This window comes from Petromyzon marinus, chromosome 31, assembly GCF_048934315.1.
Source record: "Petromyzon marinus isolate PM22_M1 ecotype Great Lakes invasive population chromosome 31, UKy_Petmar_22M1.pri1.0, whole genome shotgun sequence".
In the NCBI taxonomy this organism is placed as follows: Eukaryota; Metazoa; Chordata; class Hyperoartia; order Petromyzontiformes; family Petromyzontidae; genus Petromyzon; species Petromyzon marinus.
The window spans coordinates 9,534,590-9,562,111 of NC_133697.1; the positions used below are offsets into that span (position 1 = coordinate 9,534,590).

Here is a 27,522-nt window from a genome sequence, read left to right on the forward strand (position 1 = left end):
ATTACTAATCATAACCATTGACTGATTACCAATTGATTATATAATTACTGCACCTGAATGAGTTAAATGATGACGTCGCCCTGTTGCTCTATTTAAGACCGGGAGCAAGTGAGGGCTTTACCATTCTGGCGAATTGCCCGATGATGCTGGATGTAATTACCAGCGAAACGTCGTATTCAAACTGTAAATGTTGTGGATTCACTCTTCAACACACCGGTGGGCTAAAGTAGTGAACTAATTGTCTTTTGTCAACGTGACACTTTTTTTGCTGATTGGCCGTGTCGGGTGGTGGAGGGTTGGGACACATTTATAAATAACGCGATCTAACCCAAATACCTTTATTATGAATATTGGTCGCGAAAGCCTACGTGTTAAACTTATAAATACTTGGTTACGTATATATTCCAACTGATTGTCTTAAAACAAAGACATTTCCTTTTGAAAAGTTTCAGTGAGCAGTGCATCACTCGATGTCAGAGAAAGGGCATTGAAAACATAAGATACAGTACTCCTGCATTGATTCAATATATCTCTTTTGCCACACAATGGGCATATTCTTTAAAGCCATGAAAAAAAGTCTAACAAGACAAGCTGAAGTTGTTCAATCTCACCAGTCAGAATTTTGGGAAAGTGGGAAAAAATCTAATGGAACGTTTTGTTTTTCTGTGCAGGCATTAGAGAACGATCTGAGGCTATTTACTCATTATAACTTGAGAAATCAATTTAATTACAAACGGCTGAAACCAGGATTCAAACCTAGGATTTCAGCAGCGCAGGCTTAGTGCTAAATACTAAACTATATATATATTTTTATTTTACCGGGTAAGACCCACTGAGCTATATAGCTATTTTTTTATACGTAACCTGGCCCTAAAATGAAGTGGCTTGTGTCGAAATGTATAGCAGCAAAATACTCTAAATGTATGTTGATTCTAAATATGGAGGGAAAAACCACATGACCCCGAGAACAATTTACGCAACTGTGGGGAGAACATGCAAACTCCAAGTATACAGGCATCAGGTTCGGGCTTGAACCCATGACCTCATGTATACCAAGCAAGGTAGTTAACATATCGCCACCGCTCAGACCCCTGAGTCAAAGGGCTAACTTTCAGATTAACCTATCATCTAAGAGGCATGTCAACTCAATGGGATATCATCTACCAGATTTAAATACAATGTTTAATTTGGAGGAGCTAAAATTGTAAGTTCTTATTGAATATTTTGCACAATCACAAATGTTGCATACAAAAACAATAAAACGGTTCTCGAACGATAACAAGAATAATCGTTAATGGAATTTTTATTTCATTTACGTACTTGTGAACAAAAAAATGAAAAAAATGCTGATGCAGCAACTACAAAAAATCCCAATATACAAATCTGCACAGGTAAGGGAGAGTGTGAAGTATCATTCATAAACAGGCGTGCATAACACAGTAGTAATAATAATAAACAGGACATCAACATTACATCATCTCAAGTAAATATTTAAACACGTGGGAATTTGTCTTTAAGCTACGAGTGACTGTTGGTCTGAGTGGCCGTTTTGGGCAGTTATGCTAGTGGTTCATCTGCCTGTCACTTACAATACATATCGTACATTTTAAAAGCTCATGTTCACTCCAATGAGTTAGAATCCCAATCGAGCAGCGTTAACTTCTGCAGATGATCACCATCAAATAATGTACGTGAAGGCGCAAAGTGTTTAGGTTGCACTGCATGGACAGATTCAAACCCACCCACAATAAATTCCCAAACAGAGGGCATGTATGATACATTTCTCAGCATGTATAAAAAACAAAAAGCCATTTAGAGAATACGATGTGGCCCGCGATGGCATTTTAAAAGGCAAGTTCTCTTTCAGGACCTCAGCGTGCATTATTTGACAATTCTGTTTTCAATAAGAAATGAAGATGGCTTTTATTTGGCCTAAATAATCCTACGTAAATCAATTCAACAATCTGAAATTCATAGGTGATACGTTCGGGTCAAGGATGGCCCCAACCCGTCAAAACGTATTGCTAGAATAAAAACAGATTGGTCTCCATGATGAGGCCACACTCGCTCTTTACTTTTTGCCTTGACATTTTTTTCTCTCTCCTGTGTTGGCAATAATTCCATTTAAAAAAATGCATGTGGAAAAAAAAGCTTTAACGACCTGCAGCATTAAACATGTACTAAAGCATCGTCCCTTCAGCATAATTTTGTCAGGTCTGGCTCAACCGCTCTAGCCGAATGAGTCGACGTTCGTAGGGTCAACAGAGCGCACACTTCGAATGCTTCAACCCAGCGGGTTCTCAATCCCAAGGGTTGCACCCTGCAGCCTTACAGGAAGGGATGCAAGCTACGGCATGGCCGACTTTGCAGGCAATATACATTTTGAATGTGCACAAGGATGGGGGAGGGAAGGGATACTTTACCAAAAAAAAGACGGGAGAACCAGGGGTTTTAACCAATAAGAGAATAAACTTTGCGACAACTGTTGCGACGAAGGGAGGAATGCCGATGACATCACACATACAAAAAAAACCCTCCCCAAAAGCCAGGGGCTGCATGTTGTCAACATTAATAAGAGAAATACTAAGTTTTACACTATGACTCGCATCTGCATTGCTCCTGCTGCCGCCGCCACCACGGTTAATAAAGATGGTACAGCACTCCTTTTAAAAACTGAACCAGAAAAAAACCCAAATAACTTAAATCTTGAAGATGTATATCTTAGCTGTCTGACAAAAGTTTGAAACTTTAATGGGACTTTAACTTGACTTTCAAGGTTGCCACTGCAGCACTCAAAGTGACATCACGATAGTGAAATATTAAGACGATATAGCACAAAAACTGTGGTGTACACCACTACCATGGCACCCTTGAAAGTGGCTCAAAATTGTTTTGTTTTCATAAAGAAATTCCCTAATGAAGTTGCAAAATTATCTAAGCAAGGGTACGGATGTGCTTAAGTATCTGCAGGACAAGAGCTATGTTTTTTGGGGGGTAAAGTATGGTCAAATAACCCCTCACAAACGGCACTGCATGGGGGGGAAGGCCTTCAACCAGCAGTGATTTGACCAAACGACTGTACACATGCATGTACGATTTTAAATGAAACTGTATGGTCAGGATCTGAATATCCTTACAATGTTGGTACCCTGTTACATCACTAACCAGCAGAGCCCTGTAGCTTATATCTGCGATGACGCATCCGGCATCTTACCATTTAGTACAAGAACACTCTTTGGATGATCTACGCGAGACCAGTGCTTGCTGACGTGTATTTTTGACGTTTTTTTACTTTTGTGTACCGACAGCCAGGCCGAATAAAATCATTTATAAAGGATATTCCAAATAAGAAACATTTAACTTACACTGCAGGACATTTTAAGAATTGGCCACCATGGCAATCAACAAAGATTAAAATTCATCGCATTCACGAAAAATGTTACCCTTATAAATCATGCCGTAAAAACACTATTTTTGTTTTGTTATTAAATGGCCATCAACAAACATGGGTGTTCATGAGACCTCGTTAAATGTCCTCATCTCTCATCAAATTTGGTTCCAACATCAACGTAAACATTCAGCAATCGCTCTACAGACTTCACAAACCTCTACACCGTTACAACTGCTGGCTGCTCCCGCCTTGTGTCGCGGTTGGCAATGCGATGGGATTGCCTACATCACAAGGCGCTTGGTCAAAGTGGCAATAGCTTCATGTTGCCGACAATGGCCAAGAGCTTAACTAACGGGGATCACCATTATCCCATACAAATAAACACAACCGATCATGGGAATACCTATTTACATGTGGATATTCATTTAAATGGATGATACAAGCGATGCCTGTGATATATGTATTCCTCAAGATAAACCAGGCATCAGGGTGATATCTGCCTTCCCCACAGCTAAAGTATCGCAATACACACCCGTGATCGCCAGCGCATCTATCACAATGGCATTATAACACACAGCTTATTGATCACAAGTAGCAATTTATATTCTTTGGGTATTTCGGTAAAGTCAGGTAGATAAGTTCAAATAACAAAAAAACGACGCTTGTGTTGCGATCGAAACGTCGTAGTTTTTTGTTTTCTTTGAACATATCTGTGACTTTACCGAAAGACCTAAAGAATATGCATTTCTGCAGTCACGAAAGCTTTAAGTCAAGATTTAAGTAGCAATTTGTGAATGAAAGCACACGCCCCCTTTCCTCAACTGCTCCATGAATTCAGCAAGTGGCCAAGCCTCACCGTAAAATGCTTCCGCTTTACTTTAGCCCTCCAAAATTGTACCTTTTCGGTTAATGTGCCCATGTTATTTGTAGGATTAATATGAAACGGATTTTTTTAATCTACTTGTGTGAGGTCGTGTAAATTTATGTTAACGGCAATGAATGTAAAAAAACAGGGACATCTAAAATCTGGCAAGGTTATGTCGGAAAAGACAAAGGCAATGGAGAGGCTGTCACAGAACACTAAAATATAACATTTAGCCACGTAAAGTTTCAACGCATTACATTCAGCATGGCAACAACAAAAATTATGGCTAATGCACTTCCAATTCAAACTCACGCAGTGATAAAAACCGTGTACCAAAGATGAATTTACCGATAAGAGGCGCAGTGAGCTACAGCCACCCACCACCGCCCCCGTCCACTGGGAGGTTATGATGAATTATCACAAATCAGGATCACAGTTCAAGATTTTTTTTTTCAACAGAGGCGAATGTAGCAATGTTAAGTTAATGGCTGCAGCAATCACATGGGACCCCAATTACATAGAAAATGATTCGTGATAAAAATAAATTACAAACTAGATTATATGCCGCATATCGTGAACCTTTGAACCAATAATGTTAAATGCATCTCTACCACTGCAAAACCAACGTGTTCCACTCGGCGAGTTTGGTCAGGGTTTACAGACATCAGTAGATGCCGCAGACTATACAATTTGCTACAGACTGCACCACTATTTCCTGGGTGAGTGGTACAGCAATGTATATAGCTGCTAGCTGCTCTATAGTGGCTGCAAAGGTAACATGAACCAATTAAATACAACACATACACATTGAAATGAATCGAGTCTCGCACGCAAGATTCAATGCATTTCTGGCGAGTGAAAAGGCGGGTTCCAAGCCAGTTGAGCAACTCGGTCGTTTATACGTTGCCGTCTCTGCAACCAGAAACGTTCACTTGTGAAGAGGCGATTAAGGTGTGCGATTCCGAGAGTGATTCAGTCATGTGACTGATCGCTCGGGCATGGACCTGCCTGAAGAGCAAATAGATGACTAAATGGGTAATTCCACCTATCATTTTTTCGACCTCCTCACACATACCCAGAAACCAACAGCAGTCTCCCCACCTCATCCAAAGAAGAGTGGCAACGTGTTTAGTACAATACGACAAAAAAAAATCACGTTAAGATCGATGCCTTCCTCCATCTGTGATTATACACGGGACCATGTTTCTATGCCTCTCGTGTGTATTATCTCTGTAGCCAATAACCCATGGGAGACGTTCTCAGTTCACGTGCTGCACACGGTGCAGTTACTGCACCTCTGTGTTTTGTGCAAATATTTTGTGCAAAAAAAAAAAACCACCAAACAAGCCGGCCTGATATTTGCTAACGGTGCTGCGTGGCTCACACGTGGCTCGTCCGGTCGGCGTTCAACGCTGATTTTCAACGTCTGGAGACACGACCCGCGGCAGCAGTTTGAGATGGGAGTGCATTGATACCGTTTTATTTTTTTTTTCAACCCCTCACCCCCCACCGCCCGCTTTACAGAGGCTTTCCCCCAACGACACAGAAACTTGGGAGATACATTCAGTAATATATGTGTGTGTGTGTGTTTGATACACACTCAAAACGGTTATATGATGGACGGGTCACAGACACGCGTTACATCGATTACGCTTATAAGCGCCGCCATGGGTGCACTCATGCCCACCCGGGAAAGCGGACGTTGCATTAAAGTAGTCCTTTAAATATTTATTTTTAAAAGCCTCCTCTTTTTTGTCCACCTCATATCCCTCCCACCCCCCCCCCCCCCCAAGAGAAAAGTGCTGACGCATTAACCGAGAGAGGCCAATGCGTGTACAAGACGACCTTGACTGCGCAACAAAACGTGGCCACTTGGGTCGTAACCTCTCAAGCGGAATCGGCGATCCCGTGGAGAAAGGCGCCGAAAACGGGGATGATGCCGAGACTGCGAACACCGAAGCGCTTTCAACTATGGCATGATGTTTTATTGCCGGAGTTCACGTGATGGTTTATGCTCCTTGGATAACACCAATACTGAGCCGGCAATGCTGAGAACCTGGCTTCAAAACCAGGTCCTCAGCAGCGATTAAACCAGGTTCGAAAGTGAAGCGCCTTCATGTCTCATGCCGATCGCTAATGACAGAATGCAAGATTCTATTAAGTAAATGTTGTTTTTCACTTAATTTTGAAATATCCCAGCTCTGAGACTTAAAAAAAATTACTTCTTTGACTGTAATGTGATGGAACAATTCATCGTGGGAAAAGTTCTCAGAACAATTTCCGTGATATCATCTCCTTCCATGGAGCATTCTCGAACACGGGGTGACGCACTATTCTGCGAGATTGCCAACGGACACTTCATCTCATGCCATGACGCCTGGGGAAAACAAAAATATATTCTGCACTATTCTATGCTTCCATCGGGAGTGTAAGAAAAGATTTCAATACATCACTAAACCACGTCGTTTCATGCCTTACCACTGTAAAATGATTGGTATGAGGGATCTGTTCGCTGGATTTTCAACTGGTCAGAAAGGCAAAATAAGTCGAAGCAGAATTCTGCTGAACTAAGCAGTGGGGGTGGCACTCACCTCCCATTTACAACCCTGAGCCAAGGGTGCAAATGACACATTCCTGTGGAAAGGGGCAATTAAATCCATAGGAAATCCCCTAAAATGACTTCCAACACAGTAGTATATATTGTGGACCCCCCCAAGAGGGATGAAAAGCAACCGAGATTTGAACTCCACACCTTCTGTTCTAACGGCCGTGTGTGCTTGGCCGGATGGTTACACAGCCAGACGTGCATTAAAAAAACCCAACCTTCAAATCACAGCCAAGTTGGAAACACTCCCAATTCCAACTGAAACATACATTAAAGACAAGGTGCACAAAGTCTGCACGCCCTGCAGCAGATTAATTTAAGGACGGCGGGCATGGCAATAATACACTTCGCTACCCCTTGCACTCACACGAATAGAAACGGGAATGGAGAACCCCGCGTTTGTGCCACCGCCTTCACAAACTCACATGGCACCAATGGCAACCACTCCTTCGGTCTAAAAACATTCTTTTTTTTAAGACGGACTTGATGTAAAAAAAACAATTCGGAATTTGAGGAAAAAAGGCGAAATAATGTATAATTTCCTCATTGGCAACTTCTAGTTTTTGGTGCAAGATTCTAAATCTTGGGCACAACCGATGTGGCATGGATCGATCAGCACCCAGCCCTTTTCTGTTGCAAAGGTGTAGGCGGCTGTGGAAGAGAGTGGCGGTATTGGCGGCTGAGGAAGTGGCTACTGACGTGTCGCTACCATCAGCCATGGGAGAGGGTTCGGGACGACCACTTCGCCACGCGACCTCCCTGACTTCATCGGCCAAGTCTATCAATGCCTTCCTCTGCTGCTACACAGCGCACGCATCGCAACGGCATGCATCCCAGAGCGGATCGCAAATCCAAAATGCAATAGAAATAAAACCATGGAGAGGTTTTGCATTTCGATGTGTGCAGTAGCTCACAAAAGCAAATGTGTTTGCCAATTCGGGCCTGCAGGCTTCTGAACAGAACCCGGCTAATTTTTGTTTTTTGGCGATGCTTTCAACAACAGGCGGTTTAGCCACAGATACTTAAAGTCACATGCGGTGGGTGCGGTGTTGCCCCGTTGAGCAGTCACCGCTGGCTTTCTTGCGCTGCGTTGACATCAAACCCACGGGTGGGCGGAAGACTTCCACAGGCGTGGAAGGGGACAGGACACCCGTTTTTGCCAACTCGGCTCCATTCCGCCAAAATAAGTGGACGGCAAAGGTGAAGGGCAGCGCCACTTCCCCGCCCGTCAGTGCGTTAATATTCCCAACATGGCGCTGCTCCCAACAACTGCATTGTGGGCACGCTCTCTCCGATTCGATTTGGCAAGAAAACAAATAACCTTTCGTTTTTGGCCGAAGCACAACCCACAGCCATAAAATAACAATAAAAAGTAAGAATATGAATAACTAAGGTGCAGCCAACTCAATCATCGGATCGACAGCCTGATCATTTTTAGCCGCACCAAAAGTGACAGTGGCATCAGGTTTTGATGGACGTGCCCTCGCGATCACATGGGGGGATTACTGAGGGAGCAGGGTTTTTCTATGAGATGAAAGGAGTGGGAAAATGGGAGGCGTAGGGTCAGAGATTGGAGGTAATGAGTTCCAACGTCAAAGTCAAAAGGTCAGGAGTCAAGGTTTGGCCAGAAGGTTGATGCATACGCCGCACGGAGAGGGGGGGGGGGGTCGCTGGAATGGAGCGACTCCTGGTCCTCGCCGTTTCCTGCAAGTCTCCGCAGCCGAGCACGGAATTCAAAAGCTTTGGGAACAAAACAAAATATTCATTAGGGTCGCATTTATTACTTATTTTAATCAAGTTATATTAACAGCAATGTCGGATTAAAATAGCACCTTTTAGTGATTTTAAATAATTAACAAAGAATATATATTTAAGAGCATGAACAAATGGGTTTTTTAATGACCCAAACATTTCTAGCATTTGATTACGCAAGAAAACCTTGGATCAGTTCCAACCTCTCCGATTCTCTTCAACAGGGGGCGGCCCGTTAAATAAATGCTGTTGGGCTGCCTGGTCTTATAAGCAAAAGCCCTCCACCAGTACGGCAGGGACTCAAACCCAGGGCACCATGATCATAATTGCAGTGTATTCTAGTATGTGCCACTGCTCCCCATACATAAATACACACCAGGTACTTATTGAAGGCTGAGTCGAGGAGGCCTAGGACAAGTTCAGATGCTATATGCCACTGATTTGTTTAGCTGGAATTCGAACAAATGTCGCTAGTACACAGAACAATAACAACTGCCATTCGCCACTAAGTGATGGCGATGTCACAATAACATTTGCACCAGATTTGGTGCACTGTGATGCAATGTGAAGTGTCAGAGACTTCATGGGACCTATTTTGCCAGTACCAGTCTGCATTAACCACAAGTATTGTAGTGAATGGAGACATGATTCCTTGTAAAAGGTCTTTCAGTTTGGTGTTTTAACATCTTAACACCTGTTTTGTTGCCAGAAAAAGGAGAAAAACCTATTCTCATGTCAAAGACTTGCTGGCAGGAGATCACGGAGCAGACCAAGGTATAAATGGGTTAAACTAAGACAAAATTACACGCACAAACTTGTGTAATTTCCACATACGCACCTAGCAAGCGCAGTCAGGCTTGGCTGGGGCCTGCACTCCCCGTGGCTGCCGCAACTGTCGAAGCGTCGAATCTCCGTACTGGATTCCCGATCCCATACGCTCAGGGTCCAACTCCCCTGTTGTGGCAGCACATACATAAACACAGCATGAACAAACAAGATATGGAACTCCCATTAAACAATATAAAACACTGAGGAAAGGACTGTTAGTGAGTCCCTATAATGGTCAGTCCAACGCACAAGGGACTTGGTGTCCAGCACAATGCCTTTGTTCCACTGCTCATGTTTTAAATACTACACCAGGTACTCAAGGCTGAGTTGACCAACGGGAGACCCAACACCGGTACAAGATATCAGTTGCTACTGGCTAGGAATCAAACTCGGATTGCCAGGTTCATAGCACAGTATACAAACCACTCTACCATCACTCCTGACATGTGTTACACGCATAAAGACAAAGATCCCCCATATATTCATAATAAAGGTTTTTGGGTTAGATCGCGTTATTTATAAATGTGTTGTAACCCTCCACGTCCCGACACGGCCAATCAGCAAAAAAAGTGTCACGTTGACAAAAGACAAATAATTCACTACTTTAGCCCACCGGTGTGTTGAAGAGTGAATCCACAACATTTACAGTTTGAGTACGACGTTTCGCTGGTAATTACATCCAGCATCATCGGGCAATTCAAACTGTAAATGTTGTGGATTCACTCTTCAACACACCGGTGGGCTAAAGTAGTGAATTATTTGTCTTTTGTCAACGTGACACTTTTTTTGCTGATTGGCCGTGTCGGGTGGTGGAGGGTTACGGCACATTTATAAATAACGCGATCTAACCCAAAAACCTTTATTATGAATAATATTGGTCGCGGAAGCCTACGTGTTAAACTTATCCCCCATATAGCCTTAACATACTTTTGGGGCAAGTACTGTTAGCGAGCACCTATGAAGGCTGGCATGACACACAAGGGGTGAGGGAGGGGGGTTCAGCATTATTCCCGACAACCCTTGTCTCCCTCGTGGCAATGTTTACACACCGCATGAGTACTAATTTGAGGCTGAGTCCACCTAGGGGAGGCACAGGACTGGTTAAGATAATCATCACTGATGTTAGCTTGAGCAGGAATCGAACTCAGGTAGTCGGGTTCGCTAACCACTACACCACCGATCCCCATACATAGACACCTACGCACACCCACAAACACCCCATATACAGATGCAACCCTAAGACACACACCCCCACAAATATACATACATTGTACCCTTTTTTAAGCTATGGAAGGACACCAGAGAACCCAGAAGAAACTCATGCATAACAAAAGGGCGGAATATACAAACTCCACGCAAAAAGGCACCCGAGGAGGGAATTGAACCCAGGCCCTTCTTGCCAAGACTGTACGAGCGCTACCTCCTATAAGGTGACTTCACCAGTGGTAAATGTGACACGACTGACCAGACTCGATCTTGTTGAGGATGGTCCTCGCGCACTTGAGGAATGCCTCTTCCACATTCTCGCCCGTCAGCGCACTCGTCTCCAGAAACATCAGCTCTGTGAGTGCACGCAAAAAAAACAACGGTTAAGAAAGCACATGCATATGCAAGGATTTACATGTACGGAACCATCCTCGGAAATATTTAATTGGCACTATGCAAGCCGACAGTTAGCTGTCGGGGCAAAACGTGTCCTGTTTACTATTCTTTGAGTCCCTCCCCAGTTTCCACAAACCCTTGGATCAATATGGCCACTTTTCAACAGGGTGGGACAGAGCCTTCTATAAGAGATGCTAAAGATCATAACTGATGAAAGCATCTGTCACTGGACATCGGCCCTAGGTTACGAGGTTGAAACTCAACAAACGGGAAGTCCTTAATAACGACAAAACTTTACACAAACGTTTTGTTTATATTGCATCTTCTATACGAGATGTATGATGAACCCTTCCCCGTTACAGATGAATGTATGGACGGACAGAAAGAGCCAATGCATGCACACACTTTAAACCTTAGTTGTAAAAAAATCAAAGCACAGCTTAGGGTACCGCACCAAGTGGAGGTGCCATCAGTAGTGTAATGTACCCTATTTTAAATGGAACTACTTCTCAAAGCCCCCTTCAAAGGCCTCTTATCTGCATTAGGTGATGCACATTTTTATATACCCTGTAAAGAGTTACTCTATGCATGACAATCAAACCAAAATGTTTAATCCTTGCCATAGGAATATGCCGAAGTCAACATTTCATATTTTTATTATGCGTTCACCAGTGATTAGGCTGAGACCATCAAACCATGATGAAACTTGAGAACCCGGTTTAATTACGAGTGACACAAATCTGGATTTGAACCCAGAATGTGAGCAATGCTGACAGCTGACCATCTCTCAGTATTATACCTCTAAGCAGTACACAGACCAGTTGCCAGCACACTCATCCATTTCACTCAAAGAGTTAAAGTTTTTAGTCCTCATTCAGCTGCACAAGGAAGACTGCAGCTTTAACACCAAAGCAAAGCCATTTCCTGTAAGGGCATTAAAATACGCATGCAATATATGTGGGCATCATGGTCCGAATATAAGTTGTAATATTGTAAAAATATACAATTTTTGTCACCTACATCTGAAAAAGGCATTTCAATTTAGTGAGCCCCCACTGGGATTTACAAAGAGGAAAATTAACATCACATACACAGATGTATATGTTTGGTGTCACTGCTGTTATCGAGCCCCTATTAAGACTAGCAGGCCCATGACAAGAGGCTTATTTAGCACACAAGAACCACACATACCCAGCCACTTGAAGCCCATCTCCTTGACAACAGCTAATAAGGGTACATATGGTGTACACAGCCCAACCAATAATAAACATAATTCAAGCTGATTCGCCTATGAAGATCAATGGAAGAGGGGGGGGGGGGCAATTGCAGGAAGTGAGGGAGGGAGGTTCAAAGGCTGGGAGTAGCTGCTGGGAAGGTGGACGTGTTGAAGGGGAGAGGCAAACCATTCTCCTGGGCGAAGCGTGACGCCTCAAGGAAGGTGACCTCTCGGTCCGGTTCCAGGTCCTTTTTGTTGCCGCACAGGATGATGGCGATGTTGGGGCTGGCCAGCGTGCGTGCGTCCGCCAGCCAGTTGGTCAGGGCGTTGTACGTCTCCCGGCTACCGCGGTAGCAAAGGAATGGTGATTAGAACGAACGTAGGCGCACAGGCGCTCACACGACAACAACAGCAGCAAATGCCATTCGCCACGAAACGGCGGTGGAGAATGCAATGAGCAGGAAATTCGGCCTTAAGTTAAAGAGGGTTGTGGCATGCATGAGGTTTACCTGGTGATATCATACACCAAGAGGGCACCGGCTGCTCCCCGGTAGTAGCTTCTGGTGACAGAGCTATGAAGACAACAATTTTGGTGTGAACACCAAGATATAAAAGCAAACACGAAGGGGTGATGGCTGAGGTGTAGGGGTAGGATTAAGATTCATGACAGGGCTAGTACAAGAGGCTGGCTGTGGCAGGTTAGTTAGGCTGAAAGATGGCATTAGTTGATTAGGGTTAGTGGGAGGGCTAGTACTTGTAGCTGGTTGTCTAATTATAAGGGCTAAGGTTAACAAGAGGGCTAGTTTGTTTAGGGTTAGCAGTTAAAAGAGAATCTGGTTAGTTAGTTTCATCAGTCCAATGGCTTGCATAGCCTCTCCAGTGCGATGAATGACATTTTCAGTTTATGGCCACTTTCATTTCTCGTGTTCACACGGTGCCTCTTCAAAGGCAGGCCAGAGGGACATTTTTATATTCATCTATTGACCAGAGTCGTTTATTGGGCCAGGCACCAAACGGTGCAAAAGTCAATCCAGCCAATCACATAACAAGTCATTAATTAGTAAGAAACCCAGCCTCGCGGTTGATTTGCGGATGACTTGGCTGGCTTGATGCTAATTGTCAATTCACTACAAGTATAACAAGAGTTGTTGGCAACCTCTTAGCCCATTAACTCAACAGACATTTTGCTCGCCTAGCTCGTAAATACATCAGTGCTAAAGTAAAAAGAAACCCATCATAGGTGTACTAGGTGCATATTCATTTAAACATAACTATACATTTAAAAGTCGAAAATGTACACTTACTAGATAAAAGGAAAAAGGGCAAGCATAACAGCAGTCGCTGACACTCATGTATTATGAAGTGGTGTGGTGTTTACACATTTATTTATCAATTGTTACTGCTGCAGATACTTGTAGCTTATTGTTATGTTCAGTTGTGCAGTCAGTTCACACATTACAAATTGTCTCCGCAGGGCCGATTCAGGCCAAGCGTCTGACAGTACTAATTTCAGGCCGAGTCAGCAAAGAGGAGAACCGGACCAGGACCAGACACCAACGTGCCGGACAGAAACAAAGACAACCGCTCCCGTTGCTCACCGATGGCTAATTCCACACCGAAAGGAAGCATGACTTAAATACTGCACATCAGGGGTCGGCAAACCAAAATAACAAGAGCCGTTTTTTTCTAATTCGGTAAAACAACTCAATCTATCAAGAGCCGCAATGCATGTAAATAAGAGACGATCCTTAATGAGCTGCATGCGGCTCCAGAGCCACAGGTTGCATATTATTGCAAGTTTTACTGAACAGCGAATTAGGTTATTTTGCAGTGGTGGCATAAGCATGTGGAAAACACACACCGAAAGCGCTCTTGGCCCGCCGTGTCCCAGATCTGAAGCTTCACAGTTTTACCGCCAGTGTTGACAACTTTCGAGCCGAACTCCACTCCGATGGTGTGATTCGAGTCCTGCTTGACTACGCACGCACAAGCATCAGTCGCACGCATGAGGCACGCCATGTAAACCACAATCGTGTTTTTTTATTCCTACAAAAAGCTCTCAGCACATGCAGCGAAACGTCGGACATCATGCCGAATATCGATCGCGACAAACATACCAAACACACGTCACGGCGCTTAATTCCCCAAGCTGTCTCATCCCAGTTTTCTACACAGAGCAATCCAATAGATTGTATAATAGTCACCTCTCTATTTTTGGGCGGATTATCCAGGCTGTAGATTAACTGTGCTTGTGAAAAGGGAAAATACAGTATAGTATTCCACAGTCATTCACACATTTTACGTGCACTGGATCTACTATTAGCTGCTCCTCACTCATGACTAATTGCTTTCAGAATCAAAGCAGATGACACATTCTGTCTTTACCCCAATTATATGTAGGCAAGCAGTAAATATGTTCGTATCGCCTAGTTTCATGTTTTGCATTAACCGTATTTTCTATCATCTGGCCATTCCCTCCCCCCCCAGTTACAAATAAAATATATATTGAAATTTCATTTAAAACGTCTTTTTCATGTTTAGTTTGTTATCCTTCTCCCACACCTCCGCTTAGCATGGTTGGCTACGTACGGTGCGAAATAAGTTCAGCATACATAACATCTTGCTACAGTGGGAAGAGATGTTAACTACCTCGCCTGGTATGCAGCAGGAGGTCGTGCGTTCGATCCTAACCCCTGCATATTTGGAGTTTGCATGTTCTCCCCGTGGCCGCATGGAATATTATCCCGGTCCTCTAGAATCATGCGTTTAGACCATTTGACTGCAATAGATTTCCACATGATAAGCCACTTTCTTGGGCTATCATTTGTGGCCAGGCCGCTTCTGAAAAATAACTATATAGCTTAGTGGACCTTACATAGCCAACCAATTTTCTTTTTGTGGTTTTCACACCTGATGATGACTGCTTGTGTTGCAGTCGAAACGTCGTGAGAATTTTCTTGTTTTATATTTTTCTAATTTTATTGTATCCCTTCTACGTGACTTTACTAAAAGAACCAAGAATATGGTAAAATATAGTTTAGCTTAGTTTTAGTTTAGATACCCTGGATAACTCAGAGTTGATTGTACTTGCCTTGGCCACTCATGCACCCGAGCCAGCCAAGCTCTATCACATGATCTAGTAATTGTTATAGGAAGGACACGTAATGTGTGGTCACTCACACTTGTTCTCTATGAACTGGTGCAGGAGGCAGGACTTTCCCGTGCCAGCACTGCCGATGACCAGGAACTTGAAGAGGAAGTCTGTGGAAACACACACACAAAATAGACATTATGCAAAATGAGGCCTTGGCAATGCCATTGCAGACATTTCATTGTTTATCAGCAATGAAGTGCAGGAACCGAACAAAGAACTCTTGAGATTTTGGATTTGAGTCTGGGCAGCCCCTTGTCATTTCAAAGGGCTATTATATCAATATCAGCAGCAATAACAATGATCGATTCACTGCAAAATGAAGGCCTCCCCAAAGCTGTCGCCATTTTGCATGGTCGAGCAATGCAACAATCCATCTGGCTCCTGCACACAAACTGATCTCATTGCTCCATCTCTGCAATGGACGACCTTGCTGGCGTGTTGCTGCCTTTAGTCTAGCACTCCAACAAGCTGACCATTTCCCTTTCTAGCGACGATTTACGTCCAATCCCACTTAGTTAAGTCAATGCCTCTCGCTTGCGCATGTTCCCCCGCCTCCTATTTCTTTCTCGGTGTATTCCAAGTGTGCACCTCTCCAGGCTTCTTTGCACACTTTTGTTATAATTGTATTGTCTATGTTCATGAGTCTGATTCCATATGTCATAGCAGGTAATATACAATTATTAAAACCCTTGGGCTCTCACGTGGTTATACATCTTTCAACCCATTATATACTAAAAGTATGTGGCCAAGCAGCACAATTTTTGAGAGGGCAAGGCTCAAAAAACATAATGTTGTAAGTTAAAATCCAAGTTGGGGGGTTTAACTCTGCCCCTCATGCCTCTGGCGTGCATAAAATGAGCTGTGCTTTGTTAGGACAACCAGTGGTTGTGTAATGGGTTAACCTGCTCCCAAACCTGTCGCAAGAATGTGGAAATTTCACCATGGGCTTATAGCTGTAAACCCTTGAGTACTTGCGTATGCTCATATTTAGCTGAAACATACTTGGAACCTTTCTTCCCAGTATCAAAATATAAGAATCGGTTATACCCTCTCTTGCAATAAAACAGGAGTTAAGATGTTAAAACACTAACCAGAAACCTTTTACAAGGAATAATGTTTGCATTAACCACACATACTTGTGGTGAATATGCGAAATAAAACATGCTCTGGTATTGTGTTTTGCATATTCACCACAAGTATGTGTGGTTAATGCAGACATGATTCCTTGCAAAAGGTTTCGGTTTGGTGTTTTAACATCTTAACACCTTGGTTAAACCAATTCTTATATGAAACTTGATTTTTTTAGCTAAGAAGCTGCCATTGTAGCAATGCGACTTTAGGAAATCTCTTTTTTTGTCTTCATTGTACAGTCTCATTTCTACTGTTTCCCTTTGCTCAGTCTCACTTAAAAACTGGTCATTCACATCTTTTATGCATGTGAACCGGTTTAATGATTATCTGTTCATCTACTGATGGTCAATGATTCAGTGTCTGCAATCATTAATTTAAGAAGTAATAAAACAGAAGACACATTCAAACCTCTTCACCGCCACTCTACATAGGTAAACAATAAGCATGATTTAGTAAACAATTTACATGTTTTGCATTGTCTGCTTATATTTGTTTACGTGGGCTACCCCTCCTGTAATAAAATGGTAGGAAGTGAAAACTCTAGAGACTTCCCTTGTAAGACAAAAAATCATACTTGTTAATGGATGACGAGAAACACCATGTTGCCAATTTTCTCACATGCTATGAGTCACTACAATAATTACATGCATAATTAAATCGCGCTCACAACCATGCACATGTGTTTTTTATACATTTACATTTAAACTAGGCTCAATTCCGGAAGGACCCTTACCATATTCGTAACTATCTACTTGGATTCAGATAACGGATGGGTTACAGTCACTATGGTACTGGCAGACAACGAACACTAAAGGGGAGATTAGTTTTAAAGCTCTGGAGTCTGTGAGATCAAAGGGTTTCTTTGATCACACTTACGTAATGTACAAGCTCCGTAAAGGTTCTCAAAAGTTGGCTTTTTCTGTCAGCTCATTGTGATGTGAAGGCTCAAATTTTATTTTGCCATGTTTCTAAATACTGCGCGTTTAAAAAATAGGTGATGCAAATTCCAGTCACCCTAGTCTGCTCACCTCTAAAAACAAAATTCTGTTCAGTGACCTGCCAGCAAAACATTTATGTCTCCATGTGGAATCATGAAACACCTAGCCTGGTACAAGTGCAGTTGTTATGTTACCACCATGAAGTGGTCAATAGCTGATGTTGCTGTTCTGTGTAACGGTGACCTTGGTTCGATACCTGGCTACGCACATCAGTGGCAAATGGAATCTGAACCTGTCCTCGGCATCATTTTAGGTCAACTCCGCCTTAAACAAGTACCCGGTGTAGCGTGTAAACATTGGCACTGGGGAGACAAAGGCGGCCAGGCATAGTGCTGGGCGCAGTACTCTCTTGTGTGCCGTGCTCGCCTTTAATAGAGGCTCACTGACAACACTTGCCCCCGCAGTCTAAAAGGGATATTTGTGCGTTGCACTCTTAACAGTAGAGGTAGAACTGAAACGCACAACTCTCTCACAATGGAATAAGTTTGTGTTCACTCGGCCACAAAGAGGAAACAAAGTTTAGATAAAACTATTCTTAGAGCCATGAAGGACACGTTGAGATGTTATGAAAACGTAAAGGACAAATGACGGCAACCTTAAAAAAAACACTTTTCTCGAAATCACAATCGGCTCACTCCAAGCAAAAACAACCAAAGACAAATATAACTGCAGTCAGGATGGTACGTGATGAATTCCTCCAATGCAATGCAGAATTACACTCATAAAATACTGCGTAACATATCTCAACGGGGTCTCACACATGGTTGAAGGACAATGGATTGAACCATGCCATATTCATCTTTAGTGAGAGGCCCAACTCGCACTTTTGACTTTGCACCAATCCCGTGCCTTCTTATTGCTTACGGCCAAATCACGTTGAACGAACCTGACCATCAGATCCCAGAAGCTATGGAGGGCTAAGCCTGCTTAGAACTTGGATGTGAGACTGCCTGGGAATACCAGGTGATGTGTGGGCTTGGGTTGCGAGATGGCCAGGCAGGACGATAGCAGTATAGCAATGGACTATAGAACATATTTGTGTGGAGTTTTGAGTGCTTTCCCTTTGTGTGCAAAGGGTTTTCACTGGTTGCTACAGTTACTTCTCACTTGCCAAACACTCATTAGTGGAATTGGCCAAGCACCGTATTCAGGAACCTGTTGACAGTGAGCCATGGTGAATCAAGGAACCTCTTATATTACCACGAATCTCTGCAAACATGGGGTTTTTTCCCACTATATTCCAAGCAGTCACACAACACAGAATTAACCTTCAAAACCAGTGAAGGATTCTCATTGCGTGTTTTCGCACATTCCAGCAAGTGGCATGATGTGCACGAGTCGCCCACACTCCCCCAGCTGGCCAACAGCATTGTGCCTATAGGAGACAGTTTAGCCAGTAGGTTTACGACATGCTATCTGCATGGCAGTTCTGAGAGTCCCCACTCACATGTCAGAGTTCTCCAGCTACGCTAGTTTCCTCCCGCACCCTAAAAACTCTCACCCAAAACAACGCGCTCTTTAAATAGTTCTGGAAAACTGTGAGGTTTCCTCGGTACAAACTTCACGAAAAATGTTGCGTTTGTAATGTTTGAACAAATCAACAGAGTTTTAGAGGCGTGATCACAACCCCAATGAACAATACATTTTCCGATTCCTTTCCCTGTAGTCGCCACACAATGGAATAATTTTCCCTCCTGCCCTAGTGATCCTTCTGTTTTCACTTCTACATTATCGGGCACTCAAAAGCGAAGCGGAAAGATCAACTTCAAGCACGAACAAAGAACCAATAATTAGCAACCCTTCATTCTGTGAATCGACCCAAATGACCTACAGGAGAAAAAAATGTTCTACCCAAGAGCATTACTTACACAGGCAACTACTCACACCCCTCCCCAAAACATGGTTTTATCACGTGTGTATGTTGAACTTCTTTCGCACCATACGTGAACAACCGTTCTAATCACAGGTGATCGAATAAAAAAAGATACGTGCTATGCGAGCCTAAAGTTTTGTTTCAGAAGAGGCCAAAAAAAAATGACACAGCCGCAGTTGACGGTGCGGGAATAATATCTGACATGCGGTTGCAAATCTTTCGCCACTTCCGTACGTGGAAGATGCACGGTTACAAAATTCCAAACCAGCTCTATTCAGCTTGCATAATGCGGTGAATGATCCACCATTTCGTTACAAAATAACACGAATAAGTAATTTTGCTCTCAAAAAGTGAATCTACTGTGCAAGAGCACCAATGCGTTAGACAGCACCAGATAAAAAGAGTGTTTGGAACATAAGAGCCATAGCGTACAAGGTGAAATATTTATAATCTATTGAAAAAAATTGGGTTTAGTGTCCAAGCCTGGAAAAGGAAATATGGTTGATATCTGACCACGATAGTGAATACTTTGGTGAATAGCAACGCTACACATTATCGGGCCACTTCACGGGGAATCAAGACAGCAGGAGTACAGTATTAAAGCCGAAGAGCTCCCCGACTTGTGTTTTCTAGTTGAACCATGTTGTTCAGCCCAATGTCGCCAACATTTTTCTCTTTTTAACACGTAGGCTTTCGCGACCAATATTATTCATAATAAAGGTTTTTGGGTTAGATCGCGTTATTTATAAATGTGTCGTAACCCTCCACCACCCGACACGGCCAAACAGTAAAAAATGTGTCACGTTTACAAAGGACAAATAGTTCACTACTTTAGCCCACCGGTGTGTTGAAGAGTGAATCAACATCATTTAAAATTTGAGCACGACGTTTCGCTCGTAATTACATTTTTCTCTGCTTCCTGAACAAGCTCTAAGGAACAAAACATCGGACAAACACATATTACAGCCCGAAAACACATCAGAAAGCAATAGTTTTTTTTACTCAATCTTAACGTTGAACCCCAATTAACTTTTTTCAGGTGAAATATTCAATTCCTGATAAAGCTACAGGCACATAATTGGTCTCGTTTCACAGATTGATTTGATTGGCTTAGTCGGGTGGTGAAGGGTTATAGTTAAACAAATGGTATACCTATACGATCGAACCAAAAATAAACAAATTATGAATAATTTTATCGGTCATATAAGGCTACATAGAAAATTAAGCAACAGGCACAAGGAGCGAAACATCAGAACCGAACTATTCAGTTCCCTAAGAAGTTCCATGCACACGTTAACTATTCTTGTTGGCTACGTACGGTGCAAAAGAAGAAGTTTAAGTTATCTATTAAAACTTTGAGAGTGCAGTGCTGAGACTTTGGGCCTGCGCTCAGCAACTGCATATAAATATATGTCCAACATTATGCCAAATATGACGCAGCAGAATTAGATAACACACCGGAGAACTACAATGTACAATTCTAGATTTACAATGTACAAATCTATGCAATAGTTTAAAAAATGTAACATTCCCGTTTAAATTATGCTACTATATCCAGTTGACTTATAGTGATGAAGCAATTGAAATTATACTTAGAATTAGGAAATACATATGGGATCGTGTAATTCCATTATGGACTACTTACGCAAACTATATGCTCATGTGTCTTTAGGATGATCGAACAAAGGAGAGGTATGACACGATAGAGACAACGCAAATGAGACAAAGCACATAAGAGAAAGCCAACACAAACGAGAGAGAATGTTTTTTGGAGACAGAGCACACAACGAGGCAGCATTAACAAGACAAACAATCATTTATTTGTTCAACAAATCATTACAATCAATGAATTCTCTCGATGGGGGTCGATTTTGTTACATGCCAAAAATCGGATCATTTGTAAAAAGCATCCAATACCACAAGCAGCCATCCCCCCTCATTCCTCCCCATATCATCCCTCATTTTCCTGCACCACACCCCCCCCAACCATATCACCTCTGTATTGCCTGATCCACCTTCTCCCCTTTTGATGCTCATATCTCAAAGCTTTTAAGCAGGACGAGGGCGGCTGAATGAAACTCATTGTGAAGGGAAAATCTCCACTCGAAGTACGATGAATAATTAAAACGTGGGGAAGATACTTTGAGGATACGCATTGATATGGAAATGTTAACTCCTGCAATTCTACCGTTCTTTTAGCTTCAGGAAGAATTCAGTTGGGAAAAAACAGCTTGTGACGACCAAAGATATTCGACAAAATGCAAGGCATATCGATAGGAATTCTGTCAATGTCATTGGAAGACAATACCATTAAGTATACTGGCGCTGTAAATGAATCATTACGATCAGTATGTATGAAACAGAATATTTCCTATCGTCTCCACTATGACGTTTAACAATTAGTGTTATTGTAGAGCTTTGTGTCAAATAGGACTCATTACGAACATAGAGTGTACTTGCCTTTAAACATAGGGCAGTCAATCAACATTGTTTTAGGCAGGCACGACTGCTGATGAGAGAATGATTGTCAAAACCCTTCCAGACTTTTGCTTGTATCAAACCAATTTTATTGCAAAGATGCGCCACCAAACGGCCGTGAAGCCAATAGGACGTGCCAAAATACTATTATTTTGGATGTAGAGAGATGAATACGGGAAGGAGCTATTATTTCTGCGATTTATATTATCACAATCAGTTGTATGCTTGGAAATTGGCTGGAGACATTACAAGCGAATTTGTTTGTTAAAGCCCCATGTGATTTGGCTTAGATCATACACAATGCTTGCTGTTATTATTCCTATAATCACCAGGTAGAATGCTTTCAGTGGAGGACCTAACCCCTAGCACCAACAAATCATGGCGGCACTAAGTTTTGTAAAAATGTTCAGTGCATTTGTAATTATAATGAAGTATGTGCATGACACCCACACCAACCGTTCTCTCGTAAACAGCAAGGGTGAGAAACATGAGCCTTAGGCCGTATCCGGCCCCTAAATTCATGTCATGCGACCCACGGTCACATAACGCCTACTAAGTAAAAACTTCCCAAAAACGTTATTTATCCACGACTGCAAGCATCTTATCCGCACTAATTTGGTACTGGAGGGATAATATTTTCGACGTGGCAACACTGCGTTTATTAACTTCAGTGCACACCGTCTCTTCCGTCACTGCAAAGCATATTTCTACTCTGTCAACATGCGCACTATTGTTTGTGTTAATATCGAATGATGCTGAGGTATGTTAATGAGGGACCCACCAAAGGGATTATTTGAAAGCTTCGCCACTCTTGCTCTACAGTTACACATTGTCATTACCCGGCACGTAATGAATGAGTGTTTCTTATGCTCATGATATATGCTTTAAGCCCTGTGTGAAATCAATCAAAAATCAATCGTATAGTTATTTAAAAACAGGCGAGAGCCCATTGAGAAATAAGTTAGTATATCTTAAGGGAGACGTATATTACATATAACAAACACCGGAGTAAAAACATTAAGCAAAACAGAAAACCTCAAGTCAATAAGTGATTATCTACAGAGTATGCAAATCTTACCTTTAAAATATCGTAACAAACTTAACTGTGTGTACTGTACATAATATTAAAACAATATTCAATATTGAATAAAATCATGACAATTCATAGAATCGTATGGGGTGGGGAGGAGTGAATGCTAAAATGTCTTATCACTATGAACATCGTCAGAATCTAAAAGTTTTGAGAGATTCATTTGAGCATATTGGCCTTAACGAGTATCCAAAGTCCACCGATGGAGCCAAGATCTGTAATGCATTTGTTGCAAAGCACAAATTTAGTAACCGAACAACTCTAAATGTGGCCCTGATATCAGCATTCAGGGGCCAACAGCTCTGGAGACAATGTTACTCCGTCTGATGCAAGTTGTCACACCACGCACTTGTTCTATCATAACGTTGATGCAAAGCATTGTTCCAGGGCTGGGACGTCATATGAACATGGTCACATGGACCCAAGTGGACAGACACCCTAACTTGCTTTTACCGGCAGAAGGGAAGTTGCTGTATGCATAACATTAATAATCTGCAAACATGTGGTTAAGGGCAAGGCCAGCTAGATCATGCCTAAAATACACAATGATGATGCATCAGCAAAGCATGAATCCCCCCCACCTCCTTAAAAACCCTTAAGTCTCAGTTGAGTTCTTCTTGGGTAAACGAAGTCGTTATGTTATTTTTGTTCTGAAATCAGTCTATTTAATAATATTGGATGAAGTTTTAGTATTTGCTTAAGAATCTGGGCAAAATACAGAGAACCCCACAGAGAAGTCCAAACCAAGGCGCTAATAAAACAAAACTTACAAGAAGCACGTAGCTTTTAAATCACAAATCACAAGCCGTCAATCACAGGATTTAGAAGGTGCAGATCAGATGTTAACAAAGGCGGGAGTGCCAGGATTTTGGCGAGCTTTCTAATCAAGACAAATTGTCATAGAAGGCTCAGATTCAAATCGTTAAGATTACACAGGACAAAAACAATGTACCCCAAAGGTCACCACTGAAGTGTGACAACCGAATCAATTGACAAAAGCTCTGTTTTTCATAAACACAGGAGGGGTGTGGTTTGGACCAAACAGAAAACCCCCCCATGATCGGGATGTCCAGGTCGATTAAGATTTTAGAAGGAGAAAAAAATAATGATAAAACATACAAATCATTCACCACAGTGAGCGATAATTACAATACTGTCCAAACATATTACAATCGTCTCATAATAATACTGTAATGTTAACAGTGCATTAACAATGCATTTGGCGTCGCCCATGTTTACTGGCAGTCCAACGGAAAGTGGTCGAAATTCCACGTTATTATGGCAGAAGCAATCTACGCATATAACCAATGTTGATTTAGCGGTGCCGCCTAACCGGGCGGTGCTCCTTTGATCAACACATACGTAATGATCACGATGGAACTAAGTTAGAAGTGATTACGATGGTCATAGGTCCGCGATTACACTGATGATATTATGCTAATGACAGAGCTAAGGCAGCATTGACAGTGATGAAGATGGCGCAGTGTCATCATTGATGACGGCTAGGTTAGCACAATAGTATGATACCGATTATAGTGATTATGGGGACTGATTGTTACGTGGCTGACCCAATCTTGATGAAGAGGAGTTAAATTGGATGTGTGACGATTACCAATCAGTGGTGATGATCATGTTGTTGTTGCTGTTACTACAGCAGGTGATCGAGCAAAAGAGACAACTAAAGCAGACCTAAAGTCAGCACGGTTGCAGTCTAAAATGAACTATAAAAATACTAACATCGCGAAGACTACAACTACTCAGACGCTACTAAAACCACTAACATCAGTAATAAAAACACAAGACCATAACTACTAACACAACACCATTGCACGAAGACACCAACATTAACATACTATCAACTGTAAACACACTAACGTCGCTAAACCGTGACGAACGATAAAAAGCACTTACATCGACACAGAAACGCCAACACCACCAGCAAAAAACATCAACACATTAACACTAACTAAATACTACGTGTAATATTATCACAGGAACACATTATGTTCTGATACGGCATTGGCAGTGGTGCATACACAAATAATTCAACACGTTCGTCTATAAAACTGTGACCTTAAAAGTAACCGACGTTTCAAGCAATAGCTCTTCTTTAAGAGAACAAAGAGAGGCCAGAGCAATATAATAGTTGGAGACTGATAAGAATTACTTAAAAATGCTGTCCTGATTAACCGTTTTAAATTGGCATATGAATAGTTACCTATTAATAGCTATTTAGTAAAAGGGGAACTCCTTTAAGAATTAAAAAATGAATTACAACGGAAACTGATTTGTATTAAAATCATACACTTGCTGGAACACTGCATTATAGAAAAGTGTAGTACTCTACCACTAACTCATAGCAACATTGATCAACACCACCACTATTAACACACTACGAGCAACACCAATATACAGTACTAACAACCCCCCGGTGTAGCCTGCAACACTGTTAGCGCGCACCTATGAAGGCCGGCACGGCACACGAGGGGGTGGGTGGCCAGCACCAAGCCCGGCCGCCTTTGTCTCCCCAGCGGCGATGTTTACTACACACCGCACCAGGTACTCATTTGAAGCGGAGTAGACCTAGGGGGATGCCCAAGACTGCTTAAGATAATCGTCACTGATCTTCACCGTGAACCGGGATCGAACTCGGGTCGTCGGGTTCGATGCGCAGCGCGATAACCGGTACACGGCCGCTCCCCCTTACCAACAACAACACCGCTACTACCACCACCACTGACTACCATAAACTATCACCACCAACTACTACTACCAACAACTACCACCACCGCTAACAGCAAGTCCCCTGTGGCTTGTTTACACTTTTTTTTATAATTCGTGGTCAGACGACACCTCGGGCCTACTGCCGCAGGCTTCCCCCAGGCGACGAGTCCAGCCGCAGCGGAAGCGGTGAAGTCAGAACGCGCCTTCCCCAAACCGAGCGACCAAACAAGTACCACAACCACAACATCCAAAGGGGAGGGTAAACTGACCGTACGACTCAGACATCGCTGCTGACACAGTGCTGCCCCGCTCGTCTCTTGCCTTACGCCTCTTGCTGCTGCTCCTCCTCCTAACTCGGCGCTGATGGCGGACGCTCGGGTCACGTGATCGGTGGTAACAGTTGGGGGGGGGGGCGTGGGGGTTAGTGACGTAGGAGATAAAGGTGCAGCTCTGAAATTGCCACCTGCTCACGCCAATAGCTGTAGGTGGTGACTACCACCTCTTCCAAGACGTCTGGCCGGCATGGAAGAGTAGACCAAATACCCTCTGGATTTGGGGGGGGGGGAGGTAGTGACGTAGGAGATAAAGGTGCAGCCCTGAAATTTCCACCTGCTCACTCCAATAGCTGTAGGTGGTGAGTAACTCCCAACCTCGTAACCAGAAGGCTGAGTTTCGTTTTAAAGATTTCGTGACTGCAGGGATTAATATTCTTGGTTCTTTCGGTAAGTCACGTAGGAGGGAAATAATAAAATAATAAAACAATACAATTCTCACGACGTTTCGATTGCAACACAAGCAATCATCATCAAAATAACCAAGAAACATAAGGCTTGAGGTTGACGCACCGAGCCCAACCTACAACGCGTTGCTCACTACTGGAGTGGCAGCCAGAGGAGGTGGCGAGCCCGAGAGATGGAGCGATGAGATCGGTTCGCTTGCAGGTGCCGGTGGATTTTATTTTAGTTCAGTTTATTTTGGTATAGCTCCGTGAGCCATTCGGCTCTTGAATCGTGTGCAACCACAACAAACAAAAAAACAAAAACACGAACAAGAAAAACAACTTAAAGTGACTATGTGTAACTGTGCAAACAGAAAATCCATGGGGAAAAAAACCCAGCAAAAATATTCCTGAAAAAAGCACCGTACACCACCAACGCTGAGTGCAAAAAAATCCCAGTGGGATGCAAAGTGAAACAACAACAGCGCAGGACCGTGAGGTGATGGAGATGACTTGGGGAGGACTTCATTCAACAGTGCATTGATCATGGCTGTTTTTGCTGCTGCTGCTTCGACGGCCCAGGCACCGCCTCACCATTGTTTGTACCCACTGCTGCTTGCTTCGTGTCCATCAATTGGGCTACCCATAATAAAGAGTTGGGTTATTTTTTTTGGGGGGGGGGTTGTGTTTTATCGCGTTCACGTAAATGTGTCGTTATATTTACGCCCCCCCCCAAAAAAAAAACACCTTTATCATAGACCAGCATTTCGCCCGTCCAAGGAGACGTGCGTGCGTATTGCAGTAAATCTGAAACTTGTAAGCGCAAAGCAGACCGGGACGTGATATATTCATTGCATCAATGCGTGTGCAATTTGTAAGGGCGCGGTGACGCAGACCTATTTCATTTTAAGGTTACAATCCCTCGTTCATCACGACGTCCTTTTTACTTCGATGTCTCAACAACAGCGTCACGGAGATCACGTGATGACGTGAGGGTTCGGCCTTTGTAGTGAGGGTTGTGAGTTGACGCTGACGTAGGAGGGGGGAGGAGGCGCCCCGCCCACCATGTGGAGTGACGTCACCCGATAATTATTATG

At 42.9% G+C, this 27,522-nt stretch overlaps 1 protein-coding gene across 1 annotated transcript; it reads right to left on the reverse strand.

Moving 5' to 3' along the window:
• Positions 1-1,285: 1,285 nt before the first annotated feature.
• On the reverse strand, positions 1,286-26,130 carry LOC116947791 (ras-related protein Rab-4B). The gene is made up of 8 exons (XM_032963938.2): positions 25,977-26,130; positions 15,440-15,520; positions 14,121-14,235; positions 12,769-12,831; positions 12,447-12,601; positions 10,907-11,002; positions 9,452-9,567; positions 1,286-8,601 (listed from the first exon to the last, which is right to left on the reverse strand). The coding sequence occupies exons 1-7, from the start codon at positions 25,990-25,992 to the stop codon at positions 9,452-9,454; spliced, it is 642 nt and encodes a 213-aa protein (XP_032819829.1). The 5' UTR covers positions 25,993-26,130; the 3' UTR covers positions 1,286-8,601.
• Between the last annotated feature and the right edge of the window lie 1,392 nt (positions 26,131-27,522).

Bases quoted from the DNA above. Each gene is read 5' to 3' on its own strand.
- LOC116947791 (XM_032963938.2), bottom strand. The intron at 14,236-15,439 runs GTGAGTGACCAC...GTGCGTGCGTAG, and splicing joins CCAGTTCATAGAGAACAAGT to TCAAGCAGGACTCGAATCAC. The intron at 9,568-10,906 runs GTCAGTCGTGTC...CTGCCACAACAG, and splicing joins CCTCAACAAGATCGAGTCTG to GGGAGTTGGACCCTGAGCGT.